Below are 18,653 nucleotides of genomic sequence, written 5' to 3'. Positions count from 1 at the left end.
GATAAGACTGGAAGATAAATGCACAAAAATCCATCACCCTATGCAATTTATTTGCAAAGCACTCTTTGGAGGACGTACTTATTTAATAACTGTAACAAAAACATCTTCAAAAGGGTAAATCTGCTAAGAGAGGACATGACAGCCTTTCAACACCCAGCTGCAGCAGCGTCAGCTTCTCAATGAATGAAGCCAACAGGCGGAAGTGGGTCGGGGAGGAGAGGGAGAGGGAGAGAGGAGGGGGGGGAAAGAAACCCGGAAGCCCCGGCGGAAGTGACGTCACATCACGTGCCAATGATGTGGCAGAAAAAAATCCTTCAGCTGAAACCTCCGCCGAACAAAAATAATCCCTCTTCCCCCCCCCCCCCCCCCCTGAGGGAGAGAAAAAAATCAACAACTAAAGCACAACCCAGCCCCTTTGATAAGAAATTAATTTAAAAAGAGGTGTTATTAAAGCAAAGTTGAAAATGGGACAATGGGGAGGGAGGGGGGGGGGGGAAATAATATATATTTTTCCAAGCCTCAGCACTCCCCGCCCCCCAAACTTTCCCTCGGCCTGGACGCCCCTGGCGGCGGATCACCGGCGGGGCGGGCGCGCTGGCTGGTGTAGCGCTCCGCCGGCCCGCTGTTTCCGGCTGTCCGCCATTGCGGGGCTTTCGCTGCGGCTCATTGCTCGGACGGTTTATAAGGCGAGCGGAGGGCGAGCGAAGGTAGCGCCGCCGGAGGACAGGTGAGGATCCGAGGGGAGGGGAGGATTGGCCTTCTAGCCAAGGCTGAGCGCGCGTGTGTTTTGAGAGCATTCTGTCATTGATTTTTGTTGTGAGGTAAAAAAAAAAATGTTTTAATAATTTTTTTTTTCTCACACACAGATCCACAACAACAACACCCCCCCTCCCTCTCGGTTCCTCATCGACGCCGCATTTATTTTGCCCCCCCGCCCCTCCTTTCCACACGCAAGAGCTGACTTCACCCATCCAGCGACCGACAGGTCCCCCCCCCCCCCCCTCCACAACGACTTCGACCATGGCTCAGATTCTGCCCATCCGCTTCCAGGAGCACTTGCAGGTAAAAACATTTGTTTTCAATAAACCCAACAACCTCCTTCCTTCTTCTCCCCCCACCCCCCGAGCCCTCGGCCTAACTTGAGCCCAGCCCTGGGCAAATGTCATCCCCCACCCACACAGGCTGGCTGCAGCCTTTTTCCCCCCCCCCCCCCTAGTGCAAAGGCTTCACTATTTAATCTCTGTCTGCCCAAAATGTCAATTGTTAATCCGGATTTGTCTGTTTTTCCCCCTCTAATCCCTTCATTTTTTTTTTCCTTTTTTAAAAAAAAAATATCTTGCTGAGTTTCTGGGGGAAGATTACACTGTGTATGTTTTTTTTTCCCCCTCTAATCCTTTCAAAATATATATTTACACCCCCCTTCAAAATATATATTTCCCCCCCCGCACTCCAAAATATATTGGGAGTGTTTCTGGAGGAAGGTTCAACCTTGAGTTGCACTGTGGCAGAGTTCCACAATGTCACCCGTATGAGGAAATGTGTTGTGAATGATACCACACACATACATATTTTTTTTTAAACTCTGGCTAATGTTTTATTTCCTCCACCTCACCCCTGGTATAATTGTTCACCTGCCTGGCGGCTGAGGAAGTGCTGACATTGCCATCAGATGGTGTTTATCAGTGGAGTTAGGCGGTGAATATTTTTTTGGCTAATTGCTGGTGCCCATTTAGTTCCCACCCATACATGTTTTTGCAGCTTGATGATGCAAAAGATGTGAAACTGGAATATTTCCCAACAGACTTAAATTACCTGCATACTTTAATCTGTAGTCCACCTTTTCCTGTAACTGAATTGATAGGTGGCAGATTTTTAATCCCTTGTGTTAATTTGCTAATGCCATTATTGGAGTGAAATGACTGCTTTTGATGTGTGATTTAAAAAAAAAATGGTGCCTGCAATGTACTGTTTAAAGATTGTAAATTAACAATGCAGTTGTGTACTTTAAAAGTTTTTTTTAATGAAATTGGTGGACTTTAAACATTTTGAAGAGTTTGTAGTTTTAATGTTGGCTTACATGGTAAATTTTTTATGGATAGGCAGTTTCAATATTGAAATATGAATACTGATGTCTATATTGGAAATCCTTGGTTTGAAATGTTTTAACTTTAAATTGTATGTTGTTTCATGTAGTTGCATTGAGCTCACAATGTCTTGACTCGCCAATAGATGTTGGAGGCATTTCCTTGATCTCCAGTAACCAGGTGTTTATGGCTTGGTTGCTCATCCATTAATTACTTGACTCTAAACTAATCTGTAATTTAGATTTATAAACTGCAAACAATCTTTGAAAACAAAATTTAAGTCAATTTATTCTCATTTACAATGACTACACTTAATATGTAGAGTTGCTGCAACTAAAATCAATTTGTTGGCTTGGTGATACAGAAGTTGTTTGAAGTGTGAAAGCTCATGTCTTGTAGCACTACCTTCATGATCTAGTTTTATGGCATGCATGTAATTTGGAATTGGATTTATCGTGTTGTGAAATTGTCTGTTAACCCTAAAACTGAACTCTTGGTCTTGAGTAGGTGGAAGTGTTTGACATGTCACTTGATATCTGCATTTCACTGAAAATAACCCAATGGGATTTAAAAAAAACTTAATCTACTAACAAAAACACTATAATTCTGAAAGTATACATTCAAACATTAACATGTCTTGTCTGATGCTGACAGACCAGCTATATATTTCAAAAATTTTCTGTTTCTAAAATTGTGAGCCAGTATTTTTTGTAAATGGGTTGCCAGTTGTTTTACCTTGTCACTTGGGGTGCCATTGATCCATTGAGCTGTGATGCTAATAGTTTTGCTTCAATTACAAACTCATAATTCATTGGGCTACCCCCCCACTTTTAATGTCACACTTGTAAGTTTGAGTGTAGGGACACTTCTGAGCTAGGTTCAGAAATGTGGGTGAAAATTACAAATTTTGATCAACTTGCTCTCTGCTATGTAATGTAATTGTGTCCTTTTTAGCAAGAGGTCAAACTCTTACTGCTGAGAACTTTTAGTATGCCAGAGGGGCAGTGATTGCTGGGACTCTCCACTCTTGTATATTGTGTCAGTCCATTAAATTTAAAATGCTGGTGACATTCTTCAAAATTGAGTTAGGAGAGAAACTATGCTGGCTTATTATAAGCTCTTTGGACTTTACGCAACTTTTCACTAGGTCCAAAAGGACATTGAGTGGGGGTGGGTGATAGAGAATTGCAGTCTACTTGGTCAGTTGGATGCGAACTTGCATGCAGCTGTTTTATAGATGACATTAACATGCTGGGACATGCATGCTCTTGTGACCATCCTGTAAGATGGTTGGTGCGGTATTGTTCAACCATTACTGCATGCAGCAAATATGATATATTTAATATGCAAGTACATATAGGGCAGAATCACATAGCATTTTTTTCAGGTTGACTATTTGGTTGCTTTCCAGCTGCAGAAAATTGAAATTTAAAACTAAATCCTCAGTTCGTGAGCTCGAACTGTCTGGTATAGACACATCACTAGGTTGGGATGTTTTAAACCTGTGCAGTTTATGAACTTTATTGCTAATTAGCTATTTCCAAGATGAGGGTGGACAGCCAGTAGCTTGGGGTAGTTCATAGTCCAATGTCTCGTAGCCTCTGCCCAACCCCCACCCCCTGCCACAGTACACCCCACATGCCATACCTTTTCCTGAACTTAAAACTTTAAGGAAGTGTAGTCTAAGTTCAAGTCTCCAGTTTCTAATCTAGTGGCTATCAAACTTTATGAGGAAGACTGACCTCCCTGGCAAAGAAAGCAAGTATCTACAACTGCCTGAATGAAAAACCATAATTACAGAAAATGTTAAAATGCTGCAGCAAACATGCTCACAGGTTGTCAGTTGGAAAAGTTACATCAATGATTCCCCTCGTGGATCCTGGTATGAAAATGTACATAGTATCTGACTAGTCAATTTACTGCCCTCTAGCAGTGTTGGCGTGCAACCAAGCTGTACTACCTGGAGCTTTTAAATTGTGTATATAACTTGAGTCACACTGATCATCATGCAAATCTTGATTTTACACTGAGTAGCCTTTGCTACTGTACTGTAGTACTTCAGATCAGAGCCCAGCACAATGAAGGCTGGGCTTTGACTCTGGGTGCTTTCCAAGTTGATACTGCCAGCTAAAAGGAGAATGCTCTGTTGATCGATAAGCATGTCCAGATTAAGGAAATGTAACTCCAAAGTAATGAAGCAAATCACAGCTATAAGCAGGTGACCTTGGTTCTACCTGTTCAAATCCTTGTTGGGGAAAGTAACTTGCTCGCTCATTTCACACAGTGCAGATCCGTATCTGTTTGCACATTTATAAAACTGCTCCCACATGTTGGATTGGAACTTGAATTTGTTTCGTTCCAATCTTTTCAATTAAACTACAGCCAAGTTGCATGGTTAATTTTGATCATTACAAGGTAGAGAATGCACTCCAACCTACACTCCATCCATGCAAAGAGCAGTAGCCTTTCAAGTGACATGTATTTCTGATGCATCCCTGACTGGTGACAAGCTTGTTAAGTCACATTGTAGCTTGTTGAATCCTGTTGGATCAACTATCCTTTCGGGTACTTTCCTGTATTTACCTGAACTCCATATTGACATGTTTGGTTAAATGTCATTGTACTGTAGCAATTCTTTAAAAAAAATTAAAAATGAAATTGTAACCAGTTGAACTATCTGGTGCATATGGGTGGAGGTAGGAATGCTTGTGTTGAGTAACTCCTCAAGTTGAGTTGTAACTGTTGCTGTTCGGCTGACTAGCATCAAGCAATGAATGGGCTGACTTGTTTTGCAGCTGAACATTGACAAAACCAAAACCATTGTATTTTACCCTGACAAAAAATGTAATCTCCACCCCCTCCTCCTCCCTCCCCCCCCCCCCCCCCCAACTGACACTTGTGCAACTTCATCAACCTGTATCCTGATTGTTCAATCGTCATAGTCACTCATTCTCCAGGACTGCTGACTTTCACCTTTTTTGACAAGATCCCAGTTGAGATTAGTGTGCAGAATTAAAGCTCATGGTATTGGGGGTAATGTATTAATGTGGATGGAGAACTGGTTGGCAGATAGGAAGCAAAAAATAGGAATAAATGGGTCCTTTTTCAGAATGGCAGGCAGTGACTAGTGGGGTACTGCAAGGTTCAGTGCTGGGACCCCAGCAATTTACAATATACATTCAATTCCTTTGTCTATATCATGAATGTAGTATCTCCAAGTTTGCAGATGACACTAAGCTGGGTGGCAATGTAAGCTGTGAGGAGGGTGCTAAGAGGCTGCAGGGTGACTTGGACAGGTTAGGTGAGTGGGCAAATGCATAGCAGATGCAGTATAATGTAGATAAATGAGGTTATCCACTTTGGTGGCAAAAACAGGAAGGCAGAATATTAGAATGTTGACAGATTAGGAAAAAGGGAGGTGCAATGAGACCTGGGTGTCATGGTACATCAGTCATTAAAAGTTGGCATGCAAGGACAGCAGGCAATAAAGGTGGTAAATGGCATGTTGCCTTCATAGCAAGAGGAATTGAGTATAGGAGCAGGGAGGTTTTAATGCAGTTGTACAGAGCCTTGGTGAAGCCCCACCTGGAATATTGTGTACAGTTTTGGTCTCTTAATCTGAGGAAGGACATTCTTGCTATTGAGGGAGTGCAGTGAAGGTTCACCAGACTGATTCCTGGGATGGCAGGACTGACATATGAAAGACTGGATGGACTAGGCTTGTATTCACTGGAATTTAGAAGAATGAGAGGGGATCTCATAGAAACATATAAAATTCTGACAGGTTAGATGCAGGAAGAATGTTCCCGATGTTGGAAGTCCAGAACCAGGGTCAGTCATTTTAAGGGTTAAGCCATTTAGGACTGATGAAGAAAAACTTCTTCACTCAGAATTGTGAACCTGTGGAATTCTCTACCAGAGTTGTTGAGGCCAGTTCATTAGATATATTCAAAAGGGAGTTAGATATGGCCCTTACGACTAAAGGAATCAAGAAGTATGGAGAGAAAGTGGGAATGGGGTACTGAAGTTGCATGATCAGCCATGATATTGAATGGTGGTGCAGGCTCAAAGGGCTGAATGGCCTGCTCCTGCACCTATTTTCTATGTTTCACCTGGAAATATTGTAGCTTGACTGCTGCTTAACCTCCATGTCTGCCAATGTGGCAAATTTAACAATGTGCTCCTCATGGGCTCTTGAGCTCAACATAAACTCATAGCTGTGTAATGTTTACTGACCTCCACTTTGCTTCTATTTGAACCCCAGTGCATTAGCTTTTTTAAAAAAAAACCCTACCTTTTTTTGGAGCTTTCTCCACGCTGGTGATCCTGCCAGCAACCCATTAACCATCATATACTTCTCCCATCCACCATGCTCCTCCCCCCCCCCATATGTTTTGGCTGCATGTGAACTCATCATTTTGTTGCATCACTCCACCAACTTCAGAAACCTTCAACTTGCTACATCCTGGTTCTCCCTAGTTCTGTTTCAGTGTTGTGAAATACCTTGATGTTTTGCTGCACTAGGGGATCTCTAGAAATGGAAGTTGTTTTGTTGCTGCAAACCTGTCTGTTTTGCTCTGGCTGACACACAGCCTGCTGTGTAAGACCAGATGGGATAGTGTTTTTTCCCATCTTCTATCAGCTTCTTAAATTGGCTCTTTAATTGCACCGTCACTTTTTTAAAACCTGTTTTGTGTTGGTTGTGGGGAAAGATGGTTCCTGTTGTGTACAATCCACTAAATCTCTGCAGGTACTTGGAGTGTTTGATACCTTCCATTTTAACTGGATACTAGCTGACAGGGTAACCATGTAAAGATTTGAGTGCCTGGTCACTTGCACCTTGATTGATGTGCCACAGGCAAATTTCACAACCCTGCACTTGCTGTCCTATTAAGTGATGTGACACTCAATGTTGGGTTGTTTGAATTAATTCAGATTTGTAGAGCATGTCTAGTGCTGCAGATTTGTGGTCCCCTGGATTTGATGCCTACAAAAAAATAATTGTAGTGTATTTATATTGAACACATTATTTACTAAGTACAATAGGCTTGTTGGTGAGCTTTCAAATCTATCAAATGAGTAAGCTTTCATGTTAAATTTACTTGGGATGGCTAGCTAATAAAATTGATTTAAATCCTCCCAGAAGCTTAATGTAGCCATCCTATTTGAAAAGCACATAGAATAGTTAGTTATATCTGCAAATTTTCAGCTACCATTCTTTAATCTTGCCTCAGCTCTCATTGAATTGTGGTTGTTACCCCCAAATGTATCTGACGAATCTGATTTGAACCTAGTAAACTAGCTTCTTATCAAACACCCACTTCCGGTAAGTGTCTGGTACAGAAACGGTGGATTTTTAAATGACTAGACTTCCTGTGTTGTAGTTTGAAAGTACAAGTGCAGTATTAATGTTTCCAGCTGTACTTTGTTTTAATTCCTCACTGGCTGTAGTATTTACTGACTAGCTCTTTATATTGGCACTGAGATGCTGCAGCAGTGTTAGTATTTATCTGAAGTTATAGCTGGTTCCCTTGGCAGCTGATGATTTTGGAAATCAAACCATGGCTCTTGAATTGGGATAAACCAAACTGTTTCCTTCATTCTTGTGATGTAAAAGGCACATCAGTACTGTCTTTAAACATGTGCAGATGGGATAATTTTGAGAATCAGCTGCCTGCATAGTGATTTTAATGTCCTGGCTTTCAGCTGCATTGTACAGTATTGGTGCATGTGTTGGACTAATTTTGAACCCACTTTTTTTTTTTTGCTTTCAGGCAGTTGTGTAAATGACTTTTTTTTAATAAAAATTGAGTGGCTTTAGCTCTTGAGCAGTTTTGTACTCTGTGCAAAGGCTTAAAATGGAACTTTGTACTGGGAATGTTTTAGTATTGGAGCCCCTTTTTAAAATTTTTGGAACAAAGCATTTATATAGTGCCTTTCATGACCACTGGACATTTCAAAGTGCTTTACAGCCAATGAAGTCCTTTTTGGAGTCTAATCGTTATGTGGGAAACACAGCAGCCAACTCCCACAAACTGTAATATGATCAGATAATCTGTTTGCGTTGACTGACTGCAAAAGCTTCTAGATATGTAAAGAGAAAAAGATTAGTGAAGACAAATGTAGGTCCCTTGCAGTTGGATTCAGGTGAATTTATAATGGGGAACAAAGATGGCAGACCAATTGAATAAATACTTTCCTTCTGACTTCACGAAGGAAGACACAAATAACCTTCTGGATGTACTAGGGGACAGAGGGTCGAGTGAGAAGGAGGAACTGAAAGATATCCTTATTGGGTGGGAAATTGAAGGACAATAAATCCCCAGGGCCTGATAGTCTGCATCCCAGAGTACTTAAGGAAGTGGCCCTAGAAATAGTGGATGCATTGGTGATTATTTTCCAACAGTCTATCGACTCGATCAGTTCCTATGGACTGGAGGGTAGCTAATGGAACACCACTTTTTTTAAAAAAAGAAGTGAACAGATAATTATATGACAACAGTAGTGGGGAAAATGTTGGAATCAATTATTAAAGATGACATCAGTGTATTTGGAAAGCAGTGATAGGATTGGTCCAAGTCAGCATGGATTTATGAAAGGGAAATCATGCTTGACAAATCTTCTAGAATTTTTTGAGGCTGTAACTAATCTAGTGGATGAGGTGTATTTGGACTTTCAAAAGGCTTTTGACAAGGTCCCACACAAGAGATTGGTGTGCAAAATCAAAGCGCATGATATTGGGGGTAATGTACTGATGTGGATAGAGAACTGGTTGGCAGACAGGAAGCAGAGAGTCAGGATAAACTGGTCCTTTTCAGAATGGCAGGCAGTGACTAATGGGGTGCTGCACAGGGCTCCGTGCTGGGACCCCAGCTGTTTACAATATACATTAATGATTTGGATGAAGGAATTGAGTAATATATCCAAGTTTGCAGATGACACTAAACTGGGTGGTGGTGTGAGGAGGACACTAAGAGGCTGCAGGGTGACTTGGACAAGTTAGGTGAGTGGGCAAATGCATGGCAGATGCAGTATAATGTGGATAAATGTGAGGTTATCCACTTTTGGGGCAAAAACACGCAGGTAGAATATTATCTGTATGGTGGCAGATTAGGAAAAGGGGAGGTGCAATGAGACCTGGGTGTCATGGTTCATCAGTCATTGAAAGTTGGCATGCAGGCAGTGAAGGTGGCAAATGGTATGTTGGCCTTCATAACTAGGGGATTTTAGTATAGGAGCAGGGAGGTCTTGCTGCAGTTGTACAGGGCCTTGGTGAGACCTCACCTGGAATATTCAGTTTTGGTCTCTTAATCCTGAGGAAGGACGTACTTGCTATTGAGGGAGTACAGCAAAGGTTCACTAGCCTTGATTCCAGGGATGGCTGGACTGTCACAAGGAGACTCTAGATCAACTGGGCCTTTATACACTGGTGTTTAGAAGGATGAGGGGATCTCAGAAACATAAGATTCTGACAGGACTGGACAGGTTAGATATGGGAAGAATGTTCCCGATGTTGGGGAAGTCCAGAACCAGGGGACACAGTCTTAGGATAAGAGGTAGGCCTTTCAGGACTGATGAGAAAGTTCTTCACTGAGTTGTTAACCTATGGAATTCCCTGCCGCAGAGAGTTGTTGATGCCAGTTCATTGGATATATTCAAGAGGGAGTTGGATATGGCCCTTATGGCTAAAGGGATCAAGGGGTATGGAAAGAAAGCAGGAAAGGGTTATTGAAGGAATGATCAACCATGATATTGAATGGTGGTGCAGGCTAAAAGGGCCAAATGCACCTATTTTCTATGTTTGTATAAATATTGGCCAGGACTCTAGGGATAACTCCCCTGCACTTCAAAATAGTGCCATGAGATCTTTTATGTCCACCTGAGGGCAGACGGGGCCTCTAACATCCCATCTGAAAGACGGCACCCACAATCTTCTGACTCTGGCGGATGTGCTCTCCACTGGACCACAGCTGACACTGTTGTGCAGAATGGAATGGGCATCTTCTCAATCGGGTTACCTCCTATTAAGTGTGCAAATCATTGCTGATTTTGGGGGTGGTAGGACCTGGGTATTTAGAATAGATGGCCTTTTTCACCAAATTGATCTGAAAAATGCTGAGTAATGTATTCTTGTCTAGTGTGTCCTCCTCTTCTTCTCCTCCTTCCCCCCCCCCCCCCACAGGCTTTCCTTCAAAATAGCTTCTGCAATTGCAAGCTGAGTGGTTTATTTTGCTCTTTGCTCCTGCAGAAAACACAAAGTTTAAGATCCATCCCTTTAAATAAATGGTCAATACACACCCAAATTCTTGGAATAATTACCTATCAGGCTATTAATAGCCAACATTCAGATAGCCCTGACGACCACCAGTTGACCAAAAATACCAAAAGTAGCCATTGGCATGCTTTGTGTGTGTATATTGAGCCTGTTGTACTTGAGTAAAAAGTAGTTTGTGAAATGAGGTCTCTAGGTGAGACTAAGAATCCAACATTTGATGCACTAGTTAGTTCTGGTTTAGACATACCCAAACTAATCAGTATCTGTGTCTCCCTAATTGGCATTGGATGTCTATTCTCAAGAAGCATGTGGCTTTTTGACCACTTTATGGAAGTTCTGAAGTCAAATTAGTTGGTTTATTTAACAGCTGCAAACTGCTGTTTTACAGTAGCAAATTGATCTATCTAAATGACAATAGGTTTTGTAGATTTGAGGGCCTGGTCTTCAAACATTCTCTCAGATGTCTGAACTGCACTGGTGCACTGGAGGTGATGTTGAATCTCCATCAATGTCTGCCTTTGAGGCTCCTGAGATATGGGAAATGGAATTTGGCTACACAAGTGTAGTCTGGCTGTTCTGAGTGGATACTGTAATATAAATCCAACTTGATATAGGTCTCTCTGCACACAGCATGCTGTCCCAGATTATATAATGTACATGATCTCTTCAGCTCATGGGAAGCATGCCAACAGGAGCTGGTTTTTACATTGGGTCTGAAGTATTGATGCCTGAAGAACTGTATTGTCAATGTTAAGTTTGCTCAGGTTGAGTTCATTGACTTGACCTTGTTTGTAATTTGGGCGAGGGGGAAGATTACATTAGTTTGTTATACAATTTTAAAATTGGCTTCATGTGGAGTAGTGCACTAAATTATCATTTGGGGGCCCACTGGAATGTAGTGCCTCCATTTACTTGGTTATCTCCTGGGCCATGTACCTCAAGAGCCTTGGAGTTAGCTTGATTATGTCCATACATGACCTTTCTGAGGATCACTAAATTATTTGAACATTTTTTAACCTCTCTCCCTATATGGGTGTTGACTGACAGCAGCACTAATGCTACCAACCTGGCAAAGATCAACAGGGTCATAAATACACAAATTGCCATTGTAATAACTTTGCTGCAGCTGCACAGTTCTACCAATGATCTTTGACAAAAGCAGCTTGGCACCCTTGATTTTCAAGTAGTGACAAGTGACTCTTTGCTTGGACAAAGTTTTTTTTGAGACGGTCAAGGTCACTTGTCTGTTTCACCCATTTCCCATGGGACAAAAGCTGCTAAGTTACTCTTTGAATACAACTGATAGCACTGTTTAAAGATGAAATAACTCTTGTGGCCTTCTAACAAACTGAATCCACATGCATTTGTTTGTGGACCTCAAACTTTACTCCAGTATTTAAATTTAATGTTGAATTCTACAAATGTACCAAATGGATATCTGTTTAATGTTTTGAGTTGGAAGCGATGAATGACTCCTGTTGTCTGAAAAGCTGAAGATCAAATCTCTAGCTTGCCCCAGATATGAATTTGTGGGATTTGATGCACCATAGTTTCATCACTTGGATTTGTGCCAATTAGTTTCAAATGCCAGACATTGACTGCATCGAAGGGTGTACAACCTGCTCACTCTAACTTGCTTCAATAAGGTTTTGGTGGAGTTACTGAAGTGGTGCTAGATGTCAATGAGGAATGACAGTGTATAAACATAATGCAACTAAATACAATTGCATCAAATTTTATGTAGACATTTCCCAGTTAATGGGGTGAAGAAGACTTGACGCAAGATCAAGTGATGCTGGTACAAGAGTTGGACTTTATTTTTTTTTAAAGCAGCGATTGGGGGACCGACCTGAGTGGGCTAGAATGGCTTCCTCTGTTTGGCTGGAATTGTAAATATCCTTGGTCTGTGTTCAAACAAACGAGACTTCACCTGTGACATATTTTCTTGCCATTAACACTGGCTCCTCCTTGGACAGTATCTTTCCATACAATATAAACTGAACATGGATGTGGGGTGAACTATGGATTTGTATGGGGTCCCTTGCTGTCCTTGTATACTTGCTCCTAATGAACTTGAGGCAAGTCTAATTAATCCAGACCATCCTTAATATAATCTACAAAGTGAAGAGAAATCCTTCTATAGTGTTGGCTTTATTCCTTCACTTAACGGTGTCTCAGCACCATCTTGAGTATTGTGGTAATTTCTTTTAAAACTAGCAGTTTTAGTTTTAATGTGATTTGGGTGACTGGTTTCTTGCTTTTGTGACTTGTTTAGTAACCTCTTTACTGCCAATTTGTACTCATTTAGCACACTTCAGCTAGTAAAACTGACCAAATCAAAGGGCCCAAGTTTCGAGCTGCGCCTAGAACGGCGCAGTCCCGACCTGGCTACAAAGTGCGCCAAAAAAAAAAAAAATCTCCAGATTCTCCACCTCCCTGCATGTCCTCTGGCCTGCAGCGCAGCAGGAGCTGTAGGGGGCGGAGCCAGGTCCCTGCACCGAAAACAGTGCCAGGACCTCTGCACATGCGTGCTACAGTGGGTGCGCAAGCGCAGTAGCTCCAGGCGCCCGAAACTGTGTGAGGGGCCTGAAGCACGCAGCCCCTAGCCCTGGCCCAATGGCCTCACTGGGGCTGTGTGAATAAGGCTCCTCCCACGGCCAGTTCCTGCCGACCCGACTCGACTCCCGCTTTCCGCCTCCGGACCCGACACCGACTCGTGTGGCTCAAGTTACTAGTAGATCTGGGTTCTAGTTTAGGATTTCCTTCCCGTATCCCCAGAGACAAACTGCTTTTTAGACATTCAGGGCAAGCAAATTGAAATGGGGCCAAAACTGCCAATTATTGACTTCAAATGAACTGAGTTATCTGGGCTTTGGCTGGATAGCCAGGGCTTGGTGGTTGTGTGTCTTGGGCTGTAGTTTAGACATCCTTGCTAGAATATGTAACTTTTCTCAAATCTACATGAGGGGCTAAGTCTGGAATGCAGGCATTAGTAAAGTATGGATTTGTGTTCTCGATTACTGGCTGCATTCTATTCAGCCCGATCTCCACTTGAAGGGTTGAGGTGAGTCAGATTTTTGGATCACTGATGTTTTTAAGCAAGTTGAGCTGTTTTTTTTGGAAAACCTCCTGGTGGCTGGTTACCTTGGTTGCCACTAGCTGCAAGAGACTTGCGTATCAGGAACTGGTGTTTCTAGCATCCCACAAAGCAATATAAAGGTGACATGAAGTGTATTTAAGGTAACATCTTAAAGACTGTTTTTGTTCTTGGGCCTTTCTGTACTCTACCTGATCTGTAATGACCATGCTGAACAATTCTCAAATATCTTCCACTGGGATGCCATTTAAGATGGGAAGTAACTTGGCTCGGCTGTTTCAGCAAGGATATTTGTCACTTTGAGATCAAATGTTCCCAGTCAATACAGATGAATTATATTCTATGATTGAAGCTGTTGCACCTGGTATGCTTACTGTTGGTACAAATAACAATTTCTGTACCTCAAACACTTTATAGTTTGGTCTGAAACTCCTGCCTTTTAACTGGTCTATTTGATTTGTTCATACTGTCTTGATCCATGGGTCTAGGAAATGGTTCCAATAGTATATGGGATTTTGGTAGAATCTTGTTTAATTGCAGCTTTTTAACCATAAATTATTGTACTTTAATGCTGTTCTGCAGTTTAGTAACTATCTTGCATGTTGCAAAGGACAGGCAAGAGATTTACTCTTTTCCCTCGGAAGGATGTTATGGGTCTCTTTTTTTTTTAAACATGGGATCAGACCATTTGGCACAACTGGTCTAAGTGCCACATGAGACTCCTCCCACCTTGGTTCCCCTTGCCCCATCAACAAATCCTTCTATTCCTACCTCCATGTATTTGTCTAACTTCCCCTTAAATGCATCTATGCAACTCCTCAACCATTGTTTGGCAGTGTTCTATTCTCGGTGAAGTTTCTCTTGAATTCCTTGTAAGTGACTAGCTTATGTTTGGGCTTTCTCTACAGGGTAGACAAAGTTTCCACATCATGCACTATTGCATAAATAGGTCCCCTGTTCTGTAACAGAGAAAAGATGCAACTCTGCCAGAATTCTTGAATGCAAGTACCTCAACTGCCTACTAATTGCCAAAGCTAAGTCAAAATCCCTACTTCCAAAAAGCCTATTGCCATAATTGCTCATCTATTATTTCAACTGACCACTTGTAGTTTCCATACAAAGGGACGCTTTGGTCCTTGTGGGCAGAGTATCAGTAGATCGGAGATTTGGGTGAATTGTGCATGAATCTTGCCCAAAATGCTGCAATCCTTTAGGCTGTGTATTTGATGTGTGGCTAGATTGTGCATGTACCTGGGTGCAAGTACACAGGAAGTCCAGGCTGTAGTGCAAATTGGTTCTTTGTACTGACTGACCATAGTGAATTGGGATTTGTACATGAAACCATATTGCTTGGTCATTTTTTAACCCCCTCCAGGCCCAGAAGTCAATATATTTGATCAAATGGAAGCATAGATTGGCAGATCTTGTTGGCTTCAGTATGTGGCCTAGCCAATACCTTGCCTTTAAATCATGCACTATTAACTATGTTCCCTTTCAGATATTCTCTAGTGAGCCTACTTTGTTGCAACTTCCATAGATTGGATACTTTAGCTAGATTGTAGAGAACTCCCATGTACAATAAACTTCCCTTTGGTTAGAGGGCAGAGTTAAATTAATGCTGTTTGATGATGCCGATGTGTATTTGTTTTCCAAATATTATGTAAATAGATTGCATGTTAGAGTCTGAGTAGGTCACGAACACTCCTAAAGCTGCACTTGGTAGCAACCCATTTTAAGATTAAAAACTGTGCAAAGAATAGACCAGGCAGGATCTGTAAAAAGACCATGACATTGGTGTGATTCCTTAACTGGTGCACACTTGCAACATCACAACTTGTCTTTTCTTAATCTTGGGGCCCAAGTTTCAGGCCGTGCCTAGAACGGCGCAGCCCCGACCTGGACACCCGTTGCTCACGCCACAGTGTGCCTAAAAAAAAAAAAACTTCCAGATTCTCCAGCTCCCTGCTGGTCCTCTTGAGCCTGGCGCGGCGCAGCAGGAGCTGTAGGGGGCGGAGCTAGGTCCCTGCGCTGAAAACAGTGCTGGGACCTCTGCACATGCGCGCTACAGTGGGCGTGCATGTGCAGTAGCTCCAGGCGCCCGAAACTGTGGGAGGGGCCCGAAGCACGCAGCCCCTAGCCCTGGCCGAATGGCCTCACTGGGGCTGCGTGCATAAGGCTGCCTCCCACGCCCAGCTCCTGCCTCGACTCGACTCTCTTCTGCCCCCGGACCCGACTCTCCCACCTACCCCCGGACCTGACTCCCTGACCCTCCCCGTGCTCCCCACCTGACCCTCCCTCCCCGACCCCCTGATCTCCTCTCCTCCTTGGGTAAGACCAAAACTGTACACAATACTCCAGGTGTGGTCTCACCAGGGCCCTATATAATTGCAGTTACACCATCTTGTAATAAAGGCCAACATATTTGCTTGCTTGTACCTGCATGTTAACTTTCAGTGATTTGTGTACAGAATCAGGTCCCTCTGAATACCATTATTTCCCAATTGCTGGTTTTCTATTTTGACCAGTGGATAACTTTGCATTTCTCCATGTATTCTATTTGCCATGTTCTTGCCCACTCACTTAACCTGTCTATATCCCCATGAAACCTCTTTACATCCTCTTCATAACTTGCATTCCCACATAGCTTTGAATCAGCAAACTTGGATATATTACATTTGTTCCCCTCCAAATCAGTGACCTAAATTGAGTGGCTGAGGTCCAAGCACTAATCCTTGCAGTACCCCACTAGTTAGTCTGTCAACCTGAAAATGACATGTTTGTTCCTATTCTGTTTTGTCTGTTAACCAATTCTCAATCCATGGTGGTACATTCCTTCCTGCCACCACCCCCCCCCCCCAAAAAAAAATCCCATGAGTCTTAATTTTGTTAACTTCTTGTGTGGCACCATCTGAAAATCCAAATGCACCACATCCACTGGCTTCCCCCTTATTTCCAAGTTACAATCTCAAACCGATTTGTCAAATCTGATTTCCCATTTCTAAATCTGTCTCTGCCCAATCCTGTTTTATAAGTGCCATGTCCTTAATAGATACTAGTATTTTCTCTACTACTGATACTGATGGGCTAACTGGTCTAGTTCTGTTTTATCTCCCTCAAATAGTGGGGTTGCATTTGCTACCTTACAATCTGTGGGAACTGTTCTAGAATCTATATAATTTTGGAAGATGACGACCAGTGCATCCACTATCTCTCGCCACTTTTTTTAAAACCATAGGCTTTCTTGGTTCAGTCCAAATAATCTCTACTTTTTTAAATACTAATTTCTTCTCCGTTGGTTCTCCAGTATTTCCAGGAGGTTTTTTTTTTTTGCATCGTCCATGAAGACTGACACAGTAATTGTTTAATTTATCTATTTCCTTATTCCCATTATAATTTCTCCTGTCTCAGCCTGTAAGGGACCCACATTTACTTTTGCTGATTTCCTTTTTTTACTTTTGCATACTGATGGAAGCTGTCTTTTTTTTCTGGGATGTGGATGTTGCTGAAGGCCAGCATTTATTGCCTTCTAAGGTGATGGTGAGCTGCTGCCTTGAACTGCTGCAGTCCTTGTGAAGGTACTCCAGTGTTTGGGAGGGAGTTCCAGGATTTTGACCCAGTGGCAATATATTTCCAAGTCAGGATAGTGTAACTTGAAGGGGAACTTGCAGGTGATGGTCCCATGAACCTGATGCCCTTGTCCTTCTAGGTCATATGTTTGGGAGGCTCTGCTGAAGAAGCCATGGTGAGTTGCTGCAGTGCATCTTGTAGATGGTACACCCTGCAGCCATGGTGTGCCAGTAGTAGAGGGAATGAATATTGAAGGTGGTAGATGGGTTGCCAATCAAGCAGGCTGTTTTGACCTGGATGGTGTCTGGCTTGAGTGTTGTTGCAGCTACACTTATCCAGGCAAGTGGAGAGTGTTCCATCACACTCCTGACTTGTGCATTGTAGATGGTGGAAAGGCTTTGGCGAGTCAGGTGAGACACATGCCACAGAACCCATCATAGGCAGTCTCTTGGAATCAAGACTTGCTTCAACTCTTAAAATGAGTCCTCGGGTGGCTGAACTGTCCAGTACGAGAACCAGTCTCGTCACAGGTGGGGCAGATAGTCGTTGAGGGATGAGGTGGGTGGGACTGGTTTACCACACGCTCTTTCCGCTGCAGAATACCCAGCCTCTGAACTGCTCTTGCTACAGTATTTGTGGCTGTTTCAGTTAAGTTTCTAGTCAATGGTGACCCCCTGGATGTTGGGGGATTCAGCAATGGTAATGCCACTGAATATCAAGGAGGTGGAGAGACTCTCTCTTGTAGGAGATGATTATTGCCAAGTAACATTCATGCCACACCAGCCCAAGCCTGAATGTCATCCAGGTCTTGCTGCATGCGGGCATAGACTGCTTCATTTTCTGAGGAGTTGCGAATGTAACCGAACACAGCAATCATTGCATGGAGAACGTCCCCACTTCTGACCTTGTGGAGGGAAGGTCATTGATGAAGCAGTTGAAGATGGTTGGGTCTATGACACTGCCCTGAGGAACTCCTGCAGTGGTGTCTGGTGCTGGGATCATTGACCTCCAACCACTGCCATCTTCCTTTGTGCTCTGACTCCAGCCAGCGGACCATTTGCCCCCTGATTCCCATTGACTTTAATTTTACTAGGGCATCCTTGATTGCCGCACTGTCAAATGCAGCCTCTGTCAAGGGTAGTCCATCTCATCACCTAGAATTTGGCTCTTTTGTCCATGTTTGGTCCAAGGTTGTGATGAGATCTGGAGCTGAGTGGTCCTGACAGAACCCAAACTGAGCAGGTTATTGGTTAGTAAGTGCCTATCACTTTGCTGAGTGAGTGTAGACTGATGGGGTAGTAATTGGCCGGATTGGATTTATTCTGCTTTTTGGACCAGGCATACCTGGGCAGCTTTCCACATTCAGGTAGATGCCAGTGTTGCAACTGTACTGGAACAGCTTGGCTATAGGTGTGGCTAGTTCTGGAGCACAAGTCTTCAGCACGACAGCCAGGATGTATCCAGTGCACTCGGCTGCGCTTTGTGTGAATCGAATTGGCTGAAGACTGGCTTCTGGGATAGTGGTGACCTCTGGAGGAGGCTGCTACAGATCATCCACTGAGCACTTTTGGCTGAAGATAGTGGCAAGCACTTCAGCCTTGTCTTTTGTACTAGCATGCTGGGCTCTGCC

General features: G+C 43.0%; 1 protein-coding gene across 2 annotated transcripts in view; it reads left to right on the top strand.

Annotated features, from left to right (window-relative positions):
- Positions 1 to 618: 618 nt before the first annotated feature.
- The window catches only part of LOC139226299 (clathrin heavy chain 1), a 104,080-nt gene continuing 86,045 nt past the window's right edge, over positions 619 to 18,653 (top strand). For both annotated transcript variants that reach the window (XM_070856951.1, XM_070856950.1), the window contains exons 1-2: positions 619 to 727; positions 867 to 1,062. In XM_070856951.1, the coding sequence (XP_070713052.1) occupies positions 1,021 to 1,062 (42 nt within the window). In that variant the 5' untranslated portion in view covers positions 619 to 727; positions 867 to 1,020. The remainder of the gene's footprint in view (positions 728 to 866; positions 1,063 to 18,653) is intronic.

This window comes from Pristiophorus japonicus, chromosome 16 (assembly GCF_044704955.1).
Source record: "Pristiophorus japonicus isolate sPriJap1 chromosome 16, sPriJap1.hap1, whole genome shotgun sequence".
In the NCBI taxonomy this organism is placed as follows: Eukaryota; Metazoa; Chordata; class Chondrichthyes; family Pristiophoridae; genus Pristiophorus; species Pristiophorus japonicus.
This window is presented reverse-complemented; position numbering and strand designations above follow the sequence as displayed.